The sequence below is a fragment of the Manacus candei genome, unplaced genomic scaffold (assembly GCF_025592945.1).
Source record: "Manacus candei isolate 608988 ecotype Guabito, Panama unplaced genomic scaffold, ASM2559294v1 h1tg000072l, whole genome shotgun sequence".
Classification (NCBI taxonomy): Eukaryota; Metazoa; Chordata; class Aves; order Passeriformes; family Pipridae; genus Manacus; species Manacus candei.
In genome coordinates this window covers 2,543,329-2,558,061 of record NW_026138120.1, presented here as the reverse complement: position 1 = coordinate 2,558,061, position 14,733 = coordinate 2,543,329, and the positions used below count along the sequence as shown (strand labels likewise).

Genomic DNA, 14,733 nt, shown 5'->3' with positions numbered 1-14,733 from the left:
CACAGAACTAGACACAGAACACAGAACTCATTTCAAATAGTGGTGTCTTGGCCAGAAGTGCTTATTAGCAACTGTAAAATGACAGTATTATATTTGGTGTTTTGGTAGTAGAAATATTGTAGAAATAATGTAGGGACTTCTACTGTTTGATAGGTGTAATTTATTTTTGTACCTTACCTTTACTAGCAGTAATGAATCCTTTAGGAACAGTGATGTTTCAGAAGGGTTGGGTGATAACCTTGAACATAAAGTGAACTGTAAAGGAGAAACCAGTTTACACATATCTATCAGTTAAAGAGTAGTCATCCACCTTTCCTGGATAGTACTGAAAATGTATGAAAAGTCAAAAAAATGGAAATACACAGGCCAAGAATCACTGGCTTTTAGAACACTCTCAGGAAGGAGATTTTCTCCTAAAAGGCATTATTTTAGTATTCTCATATCAGTTACAGTTATTTAAAATAACCTGTTTGTTTCAGTTTTGCACTGAAGATAGATTAACTGTCTACTCTCTGCAAGGGATTTTCTTAGGTTTTTATTCTATATTCTTTAATGTTTAGGATTACATTCCCCAACCCAGAAACATAGGAATTAAATCTGCTGTACAAAGGGCCATGTTACTGTTGGGAAAATGCAATGCAGTCTCAGAAAAATAGTAGTGTACAGAGGTACAGCTGGGCTTTGTATTGGTTCAGTTAGGCTTTTTTTTTAATTTTTCCCAGTTTTTCTTTACTTTCATTTTAAATAATTGGGAGCCACAAATATAAAATAGCCCCACATGATTAATACTTTCTATCAAGACAAAATCAAGGAGATTTCTTATTTTCATTTTTGTGTCTGTTGTCAAGGTAAAACAACCTACTCAGCACTGCCTTGATACAACAATGCAGATCGCTTTCATTTATGCTTTTGGTTAAATTCACTGTCCTGCATAGAGTGGGTCAGCAGGGTCATGGCCAGCCCCTACCCTGCCATAACCCAGCCCTTCTGGCTGAGCGTTCCCTGTAGGACAACATGCCAGAGATTATGGAGCTGAGCATAGTAGCAGTCTTGGTTCAACAAGTCTGCTGTAAATAGTAAATTCGTACAGACTTTTTCCCAAACTTAATTGAAAGCTGGGACAGATACTTTAAATCTATCCCTTACTTTTGCAGATATTCTGTGCAATGGGTTTTCCTCCAGTCATATTTGGATTCATCCAAATGGATGCTGACTGAAGGGGAGAGAGAATAAGCTTCAGGAGGTGATTCAGTCTATCAGGTCTCAGCTTCCAACAGAGGGACCACCAAACAATTTTTCTAAAAATAAAACTCTATCTGTCAGGATTATTTTTTTTGGAAGTTCTCCCTGAGTACCCAGGAAAGATTCCCAATCTCCCAAGAAAGTTGCTTAACAGGCAAAACTGCTAAAACAAATCAATTTTTATCCTTTTTTTCCCCCAACTTGATTTTTGTGAAGCATCGTGTTTATGCAATTCATTCAGGTCATGTGTTTTCCAACTGCATATTTTTCCCGCTTTGTAGCTTTGGGATTGTTTTGTTGTTGTTTTTTCAAATATCTATGAAGCAGTAGCTAATTCTACTTTCTTTAGCACACATAGACTCATTTAGCAAAATGAAAGGAAAGATTTAATGAACAATCTAGAAAACACTGAAGCATCTTTTGAAAACTAATTCTGATTCGTAAGTTATGTTTAGATCTTTGAATCTTCTCTACTGTAAAAAGAAACAAGGAAAAAGCTCTGAATATGTAATTACTATTACTATTATAATGACTTAGCCTTAGTATGTCAAAAAGCTTTCCAAGTATTAATTAATGGAAAGAATCAAATTATGTTGCATTCTAGCTGCAATGTTATTAGGTGATGATTTTTTTCTTTTCAGTAACTTAATGGATTTTATAAATTATCTAATTAGACCTGTAATATGCAATTCAAAACCACTTCATTTCCATACAGATATACAGTTCTTATCATAAATAATCATGCATAAAAATAAATATTCCAGAGACACAATATTATTGTGCTGAATAAATTCCTACAGTTTAATGTTTGTTTTATTCTAGGAATTATGAGAAGAATGTAGTGTCCTTTAAATAATTTTTTTTAGAACTATTTTGTTTTATGGCATGTGTAGTTTTCATGGTGTCAGTATTCCTTAGTAGTTCTTTTTTTGCTTTGTTTTGCAGGTTGGCTTCATGAGCTTGGAAAGCGTATTGAGTCTCCTTACTATGAGAATAATACACTAGGAGGCCCATCAATCAGAAGTGCCTATATAGCTGCCCTATATTTCACTCTGAGCAGCCTCACCAGTGTTGGGTTTGGAAATGTTTCAGCCAATACCGATGCTGAAAAGATCTTCTCCATTTGCACAATGCTGATTGGGGGTAGGTACAAATGCTAAATGCCATGTAAAATGTTTTTTGGGGTAGAAACAAGTAAAACAGCTGCGATTTTGCCAAATTTCTTTTATAAAAAAACACAGCAGAAAGTTTAACAAGTTTAATTTAAAAGAGCAAGGAAATAACTTTGTTTGGTTTACACTACATAAACTCTCTTAGGAAGATATAAATATATCTTTTCGTTCAGTTGTGGTGACAAAAGACGGTGTCACACAGTAAAATGCAAACTCACATTACTGACAGTGAGAATGGCCCAGGCATGTGTTGGGGACTTTGGTCACATGGTAGGCACTTTTCTGATCAGGTGGGTATTATGTGCATGTGAGCTCCAGTTCGGTCCCCACCGCAGTCCTGAGAATAGTGATGAGGGAAGGTGGGCAGCTCACAGGGCAATGCATCTGTGAGCTGGTGTGCATCCACAGCTGAACAACCAGGACAGAGAGAAGGCTAGGGAGACAGGATAGAGCCAGGAAGACTGTTTGGTGAGCATTAGGTGACTCTACCATAAACAAAAAAGTAGTTCAATTATCATTGCTAATCATCTGGTTCAGATTAGAATCAGAGTGCAATGTTTTTCTCAAATTGAAGCTCTTAGTGGTATTTTTATTTATGTTAATTATCTAATTGTACTGTTGAGGAAAGTCATATACTCATTCATGGTTCCTTTCTTTCTGCTGAGACACTTGGGTACAATCAGTGAACTGGTAGCACCTGCAGACCTTTGTAAGCCAAGACCACTAGAGAAAGTACCTGCAGCTCTCTGTTTCCCCCAAAAATCAGCGGTGCTGTTTTGTAATGTGTACATCATACAGCTCAAAGATGTCACAGAGGGCATGAAGGGTAAATGCAAATTACCACTAAAGTACTGCCTCCTGCCTCTCCTTTTTTTCTGCTTGCCTAGTTATTCTAGAAATACTAGTAGGTATTTCTCCGGGGCTAGTCAGTAAAGCCCAGGTTGTCAGCTCGTTGTCAGCTTTGCAGAATAAATTTTCATGGTCAAAAATAAATTGGCAATTTGACACTTGAAAGCAAGCGAACAAGATGAATGACCTGTAAACTATATATTTGCAGCATAAAGTGGTATAAAAACTGATCAATTAATTATTGTCATTTCCCTAAGTCACGAAAATGAGTGGCAATAATATAATGAATCATCCAAGAATGATATAATTTTGATTTTTACAATGTCACAAAACCATAAGCAGCTCATGAATTGCTCTTGCTGGTAGCATAAAATTATAAAATTATAGTTTTGAAATACTCTATGGTCTCTCTGCTTTGGGGCTTTCACTACATAAAATCAGTTGGAATGAAGGAAGGAGTTTTCATTTCTGTCAAGAAATCAAGAGATACCCTGTGTAAGGCAATGATGAACATTTAATACTCTTTGATATGACAGAGCTTTCATAAACTTAATAGAGTCGAACTTAAAGTATCTTATGCATTTATTTAGTCCAATTATAGCAGTTTTATTTTCATTTCTTGTATTATTAAGTAATAGAGATAATATACTTGTGCTCTGAATAAATTGTGAAGAACTAGTCGACTGAATGTAGTAAGAGGGAACTGATGACTGAAAGACAAAGTTGCTCACAGGCAAGCAGGTAAAAGAATGGTTTTATATCTGCGAGGGTCCAGTGAACAGGATATATTCCAGGTAAAAGAGCAGAGCAGGTTGATCTCCAGGTATTTTCTTGAGGAACTGTATTTTAGATACTGTCGAGGAAAATCAGTAGGGCAAAGAAACTTGGAGTTAGCATCATACAGTGCAGATTGGTAAGCGTGCCTCAGAAAACTGTTAGGAATGAAGTACTAATCTGTACTTAAGGACATTACACCTCTTCATTTCTTAAAACATGTTTTAGGCTATTGTTTTGGCTGATATTTATTTTAAAATTCCCTAGTGGAAAGTGATATTTTGAGAAAAATTTATGTAAGCTTTTTAGAGTTTTTGATAAAGCCATTAGTTGTGAAATTTCATAATGGGTAGGGTGAGTTAGTTAATCAGTAGTCTTTCTGTACTTTAGTGTTTTTCACTGCAAATTGAAAGAATGAAGTGAATTTACTACAAACTTAAAGAAAGGTGAGGAAAGAAAAAAAAAGTGTTAACAAAGAAATAACTTACAGTATACCTTTTTGATTTTTACTGGCCTCCTGGTATTAATTTCTGTTTTGCATGAATTTGAAATTTAAATTTATAACAAGTAATATTTTGAAGATAAAACATCCTGTTATACATGGTATTTCTTCTTAAACTTGGAAAGAAAATTTACTTATTAAAATTTATCTAGAATTCCTAGGATACCCAGTATCTGTAAAATACTAATCAGATCTGTCCTCCAGCAGATAATCATACCATGTTCTGTTCTATATTCTCCATGTTATTTCAGCAAATAATGTGCAACTTTGTATTTAAGAGATTGAAGGCCCACTATAGTAGCTTCAGTGCTCCCTAAGCAACAAAAATGTAATTTAGAATATCCATTAAAATAAAGGCCCCTTTATTTTATGAAATATAGTTCCTAGAATTTTACAGAATGGAGTAATATATTTCTTACAGAAGGTAGGGTGAGTCTGTGATTATTTGATAAAGAAATCTAATGCCTGTCACAGCCAAGAATAGCTTGTCATCATAAGTAGCAGTTACCTTCGAATGTATATAGGCAATGACACATTCTACCTTAATAATAAAATTTTAGATTATATTTGTCCCTATAACAACATCGCAGAGATGTCTACACTGTCCAGGTCCTAACCTTAGAGCCTTCTGGTAGACTTACATCACATGTGATTCTTACATATGCATCCATACACCACTTAATGCTTTATTGCTCCCCCACTTTTTAAACTGATCATTGCATCCTTAAAGAGGCTACACTATTTCCTTAACCTATTCAGATGTGTTTGGATTAATCGTTCAGCCACAGCTGCCATATTTCTACTGTAATATCCTGTACCTAGCATTACACCAGGCCCTCACATTTTGTTCCTCAAGCTTCTGACATTAATGACACAGAAATTCACTGTACCAACATGAACAACACCTAGTTGATCTAGATGATTATTCTTAGAAATAAATTTCCAGTTATGCTTACTTTCCTTTCTAACACTCATACCTGATCTGTTTCTGCCCTTTCTACACTGCAGTTCTTTATCTGTTTTTCTGCACTCTCTCCACAATAAAGACATAGATGTTGTTACTAGCTCCTTTGTGCTTTACCCAGCCTGTAAAAATTTTCTAACACTTCGAACTAAAGAATTTTCTATCTGTTTCTAACATTTAAAAGTGCATCCTTTCCTCCACCTGTTTCCCCTAGTCTCTTCCTACTCACATTGGAATTCTGTAAATTGGCATACAAGGTCAACAGCTTGTTTGTCTTGTTTAGAAACCAATTCCTTTGCCACTTCAAGGAGTCTGTCTGCTTTCTTTCAAGCACTATAAAAATAGATGTTCCTTTAGAGAAATAATCAAGCTCTTTAGTAGTTTTTTAATAAAAAATTTGTACACATTCTATACATCAGTTCAATATCACATGATAGACAACCTAGCAGTGATTTTTCCAACTCATAATCAGCAAGCACATTTCTGCATAGACAAACCCAGATGACCTGTGCCTGTAAGCATTTCTTCAATTTTGTTTCTGGTCTTTTTATTCCCAAGCCAGTATCTAATTGCAGACAAAGTCTAGGATGTCAGAACTTTCTGATAAATGATTTCTTACTATATTTGACCCTCTCAAATGACATAAAAAATCAGATTGTCTGTTTGAATGTTTCTTTTAACCCAAACTTCTTCCTTACAATAGGGTTTTTGGCTTTTTTTTCTTTAATATCTTATTCCCCAGAATGTGATACATCTCTAAATGTTATATACAACTTCATTCCACTACACATAGTCCCCATTAGTAACTGGGTTTTTTTCTATGAGTGCTCTGAAATCTATTACATTTGACTGACTATTTGAGTTAATTTTCATACTGATTATTTCTCATCATTTCCTGAGGATACCTGCCTACATGTGTTCCTTCCAGTACCTAAAGGGATACTACAAGAAAGATGGAGAGAGACTTTTTTGCGAAGGCATGTATTGATAGGGCAAGTGGGAATGGTTTTAAACTGAAAGGGGGTAGGTTTAAGTTAGATATTAGGAAGACATTCGTTACTATAAGAGTGGTGAGACACGGGAAAAGGCTGCCTAGAGAAGCTGTGAATGCCCCATGCCTGAGGTGTTGATGGCCAAATTGGATGGGGCTTTGGGCAACCTGATCTAGTGAAAGGTGTCCCTGCCCACGGCATAGGGATTGGAACTAGATGATCTTTAAGGTTCCTTCCAACCCTGACCGTTGTATGATTCTATAATTCTGTGATTCTATGATTTTATTATTATGTTTTCCTTTTTTCTTAGACTATGAACTTTATTTGATTTTTGCTTGGTACCTTCACAGATAGAATCAGATGTTTTTCTACCCTGTTCCATGACTGTGACTGCTAGTGTCTCAAAAAAGAAAAATGAATAATCATATTAATCCTAGTGTATGTTATTCATGGAATCTTATATTCAAAAGCTTTATTATATCTCTCAATCAGGAAATTTGCTTTCTGTGAAGATCCTGTTGATTTTCTTTTTACGTTTTAATGATCAACAGATCACTCCACTTTGTACATAATTTCTGTGTTCTCTAGCTCTGATGCATGCCTTGGTGTTTGGCAATGTGACTGCCATAATTCAGAGGATGTACTCCAGATGGTCCCTTTATCACACAAGAACCAAGGATCTGAAGGACTTTATACGGGTCCATCACCTGCCACAGCAGCTAAAGCAAAGGATGCTTGAATATTTCCAAACCACGTGGTCTGTCAATAATGGAATTGATTCCAATGAGGTAAGCAAATGAGGGAGTTTTCGTGTTTGATGGTATGAACTTAGAGTCAAGAAAAGGGGTATTATTTCTTTTGTGATGATGTGTTTTGTGTTAAAACATCAAATCATACATTAAAATTCAAATTCCTTCATAATTCTCAAGTGCTGAAGAGGCATTAATCAGAAACTTTTTGGATGATGCCAGCAGACATGCTACCATGAGCGGTTCTGTATTTCAGTAAATAAAATATCAACTAGGGGTTTTAGGTCTTCTTTAAAGGAGGAACTTTGATGCCCTTTCCTCACCTCCTTCATTTTATTCTTTGCAATACTGCAAACAAGCGGTTTAGCCTTAATTTTTATGCTATTTATTTCCCTATATTTTAAAATTTTGCAGAATGTAACATAAGAGTGAAATCAAAAGACAGATTTCTGGTGGTGTCTTTGTTTGCCTGTTTTAAATTGCTTATCAAGGTTGTTTGTTAGTATACTCCAGGAGAAATAACGACTTCTCTCTGCTGGAGCGTTACTTGAATGTAGCACTCCCTTCAGATTTCTTGTTATCTATGTTATAAAACCCAGTGGTTTCTAAAGATAATGTGGAAATAAGCAGAAAGATTTGGATTTGAGAACATTCTTTTCCTGATAAATTCTTTCTGTTTTGTGCACAGCACAAAGAATGGGATGTTCAACAGCATCCTAGCAACAGGAGCTCAGTAAGATTCAAAGGTACAAAAATCACTTAGATGTCAAAGCTTTCCTAGGTGTGGTTAATGATCACCTTCAGCTTTTGTACCTTCTGTACCTTTAGTTGCACTGAAAGTGAGTGAAAGTACTGCTGTACTATAACTGCAGCTCTTCATTATTCGCCTCCTGTGGATAAAGTGCCTTGTCTAAGCCCACTTGGTCAAGTGTTGGCTGATTACATTGCTTAGATGCCACACCCCCTCAAACTACAGACAAAACTATGTTTGTGGGCTTGCAGCTTGAAAGGAGAAGTAGGAAGACTTCATGGTCTTTTAGTTTCCATAGGTTCTTCCGTTGTTCATTCACCTTGTGGCCATTCCTTTCCCACCCCTCCTTCAGTGTCCAATTACATTATAAAAAAAATGCAAGAAAGAACAATAAAACCCCTCAAATAAATAAACAAACAAACAAACCAAACAAACAAAAAAACCACCTTACAGGGTTTTTTTTAGTTATTCCTCTTTCAGTGGTTTTACCATAGAAGAAGCAACACTGTGTATTGATGAATTTTATAGAAGCATATTAAAGAAAACCTAAACTAAGTTCATGTTTGTTTTGAACAACCTACTGTGCTTTCTGAGAAGGACTTGGACAAGTTTAAATTGTGCATTAGAGGGAATTCCTACACACAGTCTGTTCACCTTTTTTTTCTTGTTTGCTTTTTCTGTTGGTTTGGGGTTTTTTGGGGTTTGTTGTTGGTTTTTTGTTTGTTTGGGTTTGGGTTTGGGTTTTTTTTTGTTTTTTTATAAAACCATATATTTATTCACATCTTTCCTGGAATTTATCAGCGTAAAGATTCATTAAGGTATACCACATGTCTCATCAAGGGGATAAGAAAAATGAAAGGGAAGTATTTGCATCAGTATGACACGTACGGCACTACCAAATCATGTCACTTCTGCAAAAGTGGAAACAAATTATTTTACACTTTTTCTCTTTTCACCCTTTTTTTTTTCTTGACAGCTTTTAAAAGACTTCCCAGACGAGCTACGTTCAGACATCACCATGCACTTGAACAAGGAGATTTTGCAGCTCTCCCTTTTTGAGTGTGCCAGCCGTGGTTGCCTCAGGTCTCTGTCTCTGCACATCAAAACCTCCTTCTGTGCTCCCGGGGAATACCTTCTCCGGCAGGGAGATGCCCTGCAAGCAATCTACTTTGTGTGCTCAGGTTCCATGGAAGTCCTGAAGGACAGCACGGTGCTGGCAATTCTCGGTATGTTCACAGCCATAGATTCAAAGAGGAAGAATGGTCCCCCAGTGTGGGAGGACCTTCACTACTAATAGTCTGATGAGAAAGTGTTTGTTTAATTTTACTATTCTTATTCTATGGACATCCTTTCTTTTTTTTTTTTTTTTTTTTTTAGCTTAAATTTCCTTATTTTTTGACTTAGGGAGCTTTCAATTGCTGGATTGTTAGCTGCGCAATATTTTACATGTATCCTGATTTTCTTATATTTATTCTGTCTCCTTTCATGTAAATAGATACTTGTTAGCTTTTGTCACAAATTGCTACTTTCAACCTAATTTGATGATGGTATTGACAACTCAAAGAACATTGGTTATCAACTCCCAAAATTTCATGAAAATTAGTGGCCAGACAATGCTCCCACTAATGCTTCCAGATGAAAGAAAGCAATTTGAGCCTACTGTCAGTCTTTGACACATGCGTGTGAACACCCCTTGCAGTAAAGCCTTGTGGTAAAAAACAAGCATTGTTGGCTCTGCTCCCTGGAGCTATTTCTTCATGCTAACTGCTGGCTGCAGTCATCTGGGTATATTAGAACAGAGAAAGGCCAGAAGTTCAGTTCGAATAAATTTTGTTTAGCTGTTGCGGGCAAAATGACTGTTTTGACTTATTGAGTTTTAAGCAACTCTATCTGTACATTTCTGTGATTTGCCTCAATCTAATGCCTACTAAAGATATTCTCTTTATCTTCAGCTAAAGGATGATTAGACTTGTCTGAGCAAGGGTTTATAATGTGTTTTGGTAAAGTAAAATAGAACATTTTGCTCTAAAAGTAGAGAATTATTTTATTATGATTTTAATGTCTCTTTAGATTTAAATGTTTTCTTCTTTCTAATAACTTTTAATATTCTTATAAAACAGAGTTAAAAAGAACATTTCCTTTTTTTGCTTTCCTTCCTGTATTGTGGGATTGCACTAGGCTGTTGATAATGGAAGCTTCTGGTCCTCTGTAATTTAATTTCCCTAATTTTACTAGCATGCATTTGATTGGTGTTTTTTTAGAATATAAATGTGATACAGGTCCCATTTGTTTCAGAACTCTTTAATTCTATTAGATTTACAGTCCATATCACTCATCACTAATTTGTTATTGCTAAGTTTTAGAATCTCTTGATTTCATTTGGTCACATAGGTCAAAGATATAAAATATGGCTTAGAAAAAACATAAGCTTAAAGCCAGCAAAACATCAAGAGCTACCTCCACTGGAACTATAATTTCATTAATGATTCCATCTTCAGGCACTTCTGAAAATGTTAATGAAAACATCGTTGTGTAATGGTGACAATCAAAACAATAAGAAAGAGATTAGTGGAATTCTGAGAGAAGTTAATGAAATCATAATGAAAAGAAACATAAACATAACACAATGAAATAATGTTTCATTACAGTGAATGGGAGCTTCATCATTTAAACCTAATTAACACTAGCAGAAGGTGAATGCGTCAAAAATGTAGGTCCCTATGAGAAATTGTGCTGTCTAAATCCAAAAGAGCATTTTTTTTCCCTGATGCTGCTGGGTTACTTGCAGTTCCCAGAATATTTCTTAATTCTGTCCTGATTGTAATTCTAGTGGATTAGTTTTTGTTTACTGAACCATTCTCACTAACAAGCAGTACCGTAACAATGCAGTGAAATGCTCTCATTAAATATATATTTGGTTCCTCTTGAGACTATTACTTTACATCTAATTATGATGGTTAGGATATATTTTATAGGAAAATATGTTTTAATGTGACTTATGTACTGTTTGAACATATATCTTTGGTTTGTTAAAAATATTAGCCATAAGTTATTTTAAAAATATCCATAGTGAGGACATATAACTTTGACAGCATGTCCCAGCTATATTAACAAACAGATATATCTGTAGAAATATTCATATTTAAGTTCGTTCTCTGATTAAAAAAAAATAAAAAAGAGATACTAGGAATAACTGAAATGATTGTTATGTAATGATGTTATGTTGACATTCAAGGTACAATAATTTTACCACTTCATTAATTCTACATGAAACTTTGGTTACTACCTACAGACTGCTATACAATTGTCATTTGAAAAGGAAACATACATTAGCATTACCAAATCAATTGCAGTGTCTTTCAGGCTGACATTATTTCATCAAACACTATAACTATAATCAGATAAAAATCTAATATTTTTCCAAAATATTTATGGGTTATTGATACTAATACTGTTTGTGTGTCTAAAAAGTTTATAATTAGAATGTTTTTAGCATATTTGAAATACTTTTTCACTTGTCCATATTAACAGCCAGCAATAGATTAACATTGCAAGCCCTCTGCTTAATATAAACAAGGAAATCTAAGGAACTGTTGATATTTACAGTAAAGTAAAAATATGTATAACTGCTTAACTTTACACTATATTTTATTATGTCAGCAATACATCATGTGATGAGCAATTATAAATGTTATTGTCACCTATCGAGTTTCCCTTACTCAGACTGGTCTAAGCTCATACCAATTCTTATTTATACTATTTGAGATTTTTAAGAGACCTCAAAGTAGCAATAATGTATGTATATTCCTAGCATAAAAGAAAATCCCTTCCTATGCTGGGTTTATGTTAAGCTCTTTTGAGAAAGTTTTTCAAGCTCCCTGTAAATAGAAAACATGGTATTTTAAGGTACTAAAAAAGTGATATTTTAAAGTATAAAACTATCCTATTTAACAAGCTTCAGGGATAGTTGATTGTTTAGTTTAACTTACCCTTCAAGATCACCATTTCCTGTGTAATATACAGCTGGAATCACTGCTAGGTGGATTTTCATATTTGACTGTCTTAACTTATCACAGAATAATGTAAGATTGCCAGGGACCTTTAGAAGATACCCAACCTAAACCTGCTTAAAATGGCCGTATTAGCTCAGCTTTCTCAGGGCCATGTGCAGGCAAGTTTTGAACATCTCCAAGGCTGCTAGCAATTCCACAGCCTCTCTAAGCAGCCTGTTCCACTATTTGACCAGCCTCATCATGATTTAATTTCCTGATTTCATTTGTTACAACCTATGCCCAGTATCTCTCAGTACCCTGTGCACCCTGAAGAGAAGTTTAGCTCTGTTTTCTGTACACTTTTCTGTTAGGCTATTGAAGGTATTATCCTTCCTTTGCCTTCTCTTTGTAAGGTGGAACTATACCCACTTTTTTCAGTCTTTCCTTGTACATTGTGCTCTTTAGTCTCGGATCATCTTGGTAGATGATCTTCTGGACTTACTCTAATATGTCAATATTCCGTCTTGTACTGGGAAACCCAAAACTGGATACAGTGCTCCAGATGTGGTATGTCAAGTGATATATAGAGGAAAAGAGTTACTTCCTGGGACTTGATGGCTGTATACTTGCTAATGCTGCACAGGAGGTTCTTGGACTTTGTTGCAAGGACACATTTTTTGGCTCATGTTCAACTTATCCACGAGGACCTCCTGGTCCTTTTGTGCAGAGCTGCTGTCCAGCTGATCAGTCCCCAGTCCATACTGCTGCAGTGAGCTTTTTCATCCCAGGTGTAGGACTTGGCATTTGGTTTTGTTAAACTTCATGATGTTCCTATCAGCCATTTTGTCTTTCTTTGAGGTCCCCCTGAATAGCAACTTTGCCCTTCAGCATATCGACCACTCCCCCCAGTTTGGTATGGCCTATAACTTGCTAAGAATGCACTCCATCACGCTGTCCAGGTCTTTAACAAAGACCATCTGTGTTAAATTTTGTGGAGGACTTGTGGTTGAAAGACTGAAGTTTGGAATTTATACCTCAGATCAAATGTTTATGGAAGCTTTTCCTTACAAAATTTTTGTGCTCTTCAATATATGGTCACTTGTAGGCTTTAATACATTGAGTATTCTAAGGCAGTCTTGCCCATAAATGGAAATACAATGGCTTGTATACATCATGAAGTACAGCTGTGCAGCCATAGTTATCATAGATTTTGAATGTTTTGCAATCCAAATTCTAAGTAAAAGGGTAATTTGAATGGTGATCTGCGCTTACTTGTGTCATTGTTAAAATGCTATCTTAGCTGCCTGTTTTAACACGGACACACATACACACACAAAATCCTTATGACAGCTATTTTGAAAAACAAAATTGTACTTGCTATTTGTTACCAGTGTAAATCTGCATTTTACACATATCTACTTTATTGCTCCCTTAATCAGCTAGTTACCTTTCTGGAAATTAGTTTGTACCTCCAATTAATTGCATATAAGGTTGCAGCTGCAAAAAAACCCCAAAACAATAAAAAGAAGGATATTAGTCTAAGATCCTTTAGAAAGTTACTAATTAAAGAATGCAGTAGTAACAATGGGATTTCAGGTTATATTAAACATATGATTCAAAAAAGAAGTAAAGAATTCATACTTTGAAGATAATTATTTTTGTATTCTCTTTTAGGTAAAGGAGATTTAATTGGAGCAAACCTCTCCATTAGGGATCAAGTTATTAAAACAAATGCGGATGTTAAAGCTCTAACATACTGTGACCTCCAATGTATTATCCTCAAAGGTCTCTTTGAAGTGCTCGACCTTTACCCAGAGTATGCTCACAAGTTTGTTGAAGACATACAGCATGATCTCACGTATAATCTAAGAGAAGGCCATGAAAGTGATGTAAGTATCTTTAAAGGTCTCTGCAGTTATTGTTACCTTTAAGATAATTTACTAATTTCTTATCATTTTGACACAGTAAAGAAATAATATACAGATGCTCATTCTGTTTGTTTGATAATTCAGACATTACCTACATGAGTTGCTTATCAATGGGTCAGATCATAAACCTTGAACAAGTTCTCTGCTTCTCATTTTTCCATAGAAAACCTCATCCATGAAAGAATATTATCCTTTAATTTTTTTTTCATTTTTTGCTTATGTTTAAAACAAGTCATATAAATCATGTGTCCAAATAAAGGTATTTCACTATACCTTTTCTAGAAGCTCATGTGCCAGCCTAATGAACATTCATTTTATACATTGATTAACACTTGTTAGTTAAGAATGTCATCACACACAGTCAAAATGAGAAACAGTTGTTTCTCACACACTGCAATGAAGATATGTTTTTCCATGTAAATGAGTACTTAAATTTGGAAAAAAACCCACAAACAAAAAAAACCAACCAAACAAAAACTCCAACAAGAAATTCCAGATAAAGCCCTCCTGGAAGGCTTCAGTACAGACTTACTAAAGTACTTTCACTGATCTTATATAGAAAATATGTATATATTCAGATTTTAATAATTAAAAGCTTTGATGACATCTTTTTTTTTTCTGACTTTACCGTATAAACGCACGAAGACAGTTATAGCTAAACTTTCAGCCTGGTGTTTAACAGTTCAGCTATTTGTCTTTGTATTCTGCTTCTCTTTACACAGAGAGAAGTCACATTGAAAGATATGAAAGGACACTAGGCTACTATCCAGATAGGGGATGAAGGTAATGCCAGGGAAGAGTGCACCAAAGTCCTTTTC

General features: G+C 35.2%; 1 protein-coding gene across 1 annotated transcript in view; it reads left to right on the top strand.

The window, feature by feature from the left end:
• Positions 1-14,733, top strand: part of KCNH8 (potassium voltage-gated channel subfamily H member 8) — a 177,994-nt gene that overhangs the window by 128,678 nt on the left and 34,583 nt on the right. Inside the window, exons 8-11 of the mRNA XM_051808258.1 lie at positions 2,188-2,385; positions 7,084-7,283; positions 8,972-9,221; positions 13,662-13,876. Coding sequence (XP_051664218.1) covers positions 2,188-2,385; positions 7,084-7,283; positions 8,972-9,221; positions 13,662-13,876 — 863 coding nt within the window. The remainder of the gene's footprint in view (positions 1-2,187; positions 2,386-7,083; positions 7,284-8,971; positions 9,222-13,661; positions 13,877-14,733) is intronic.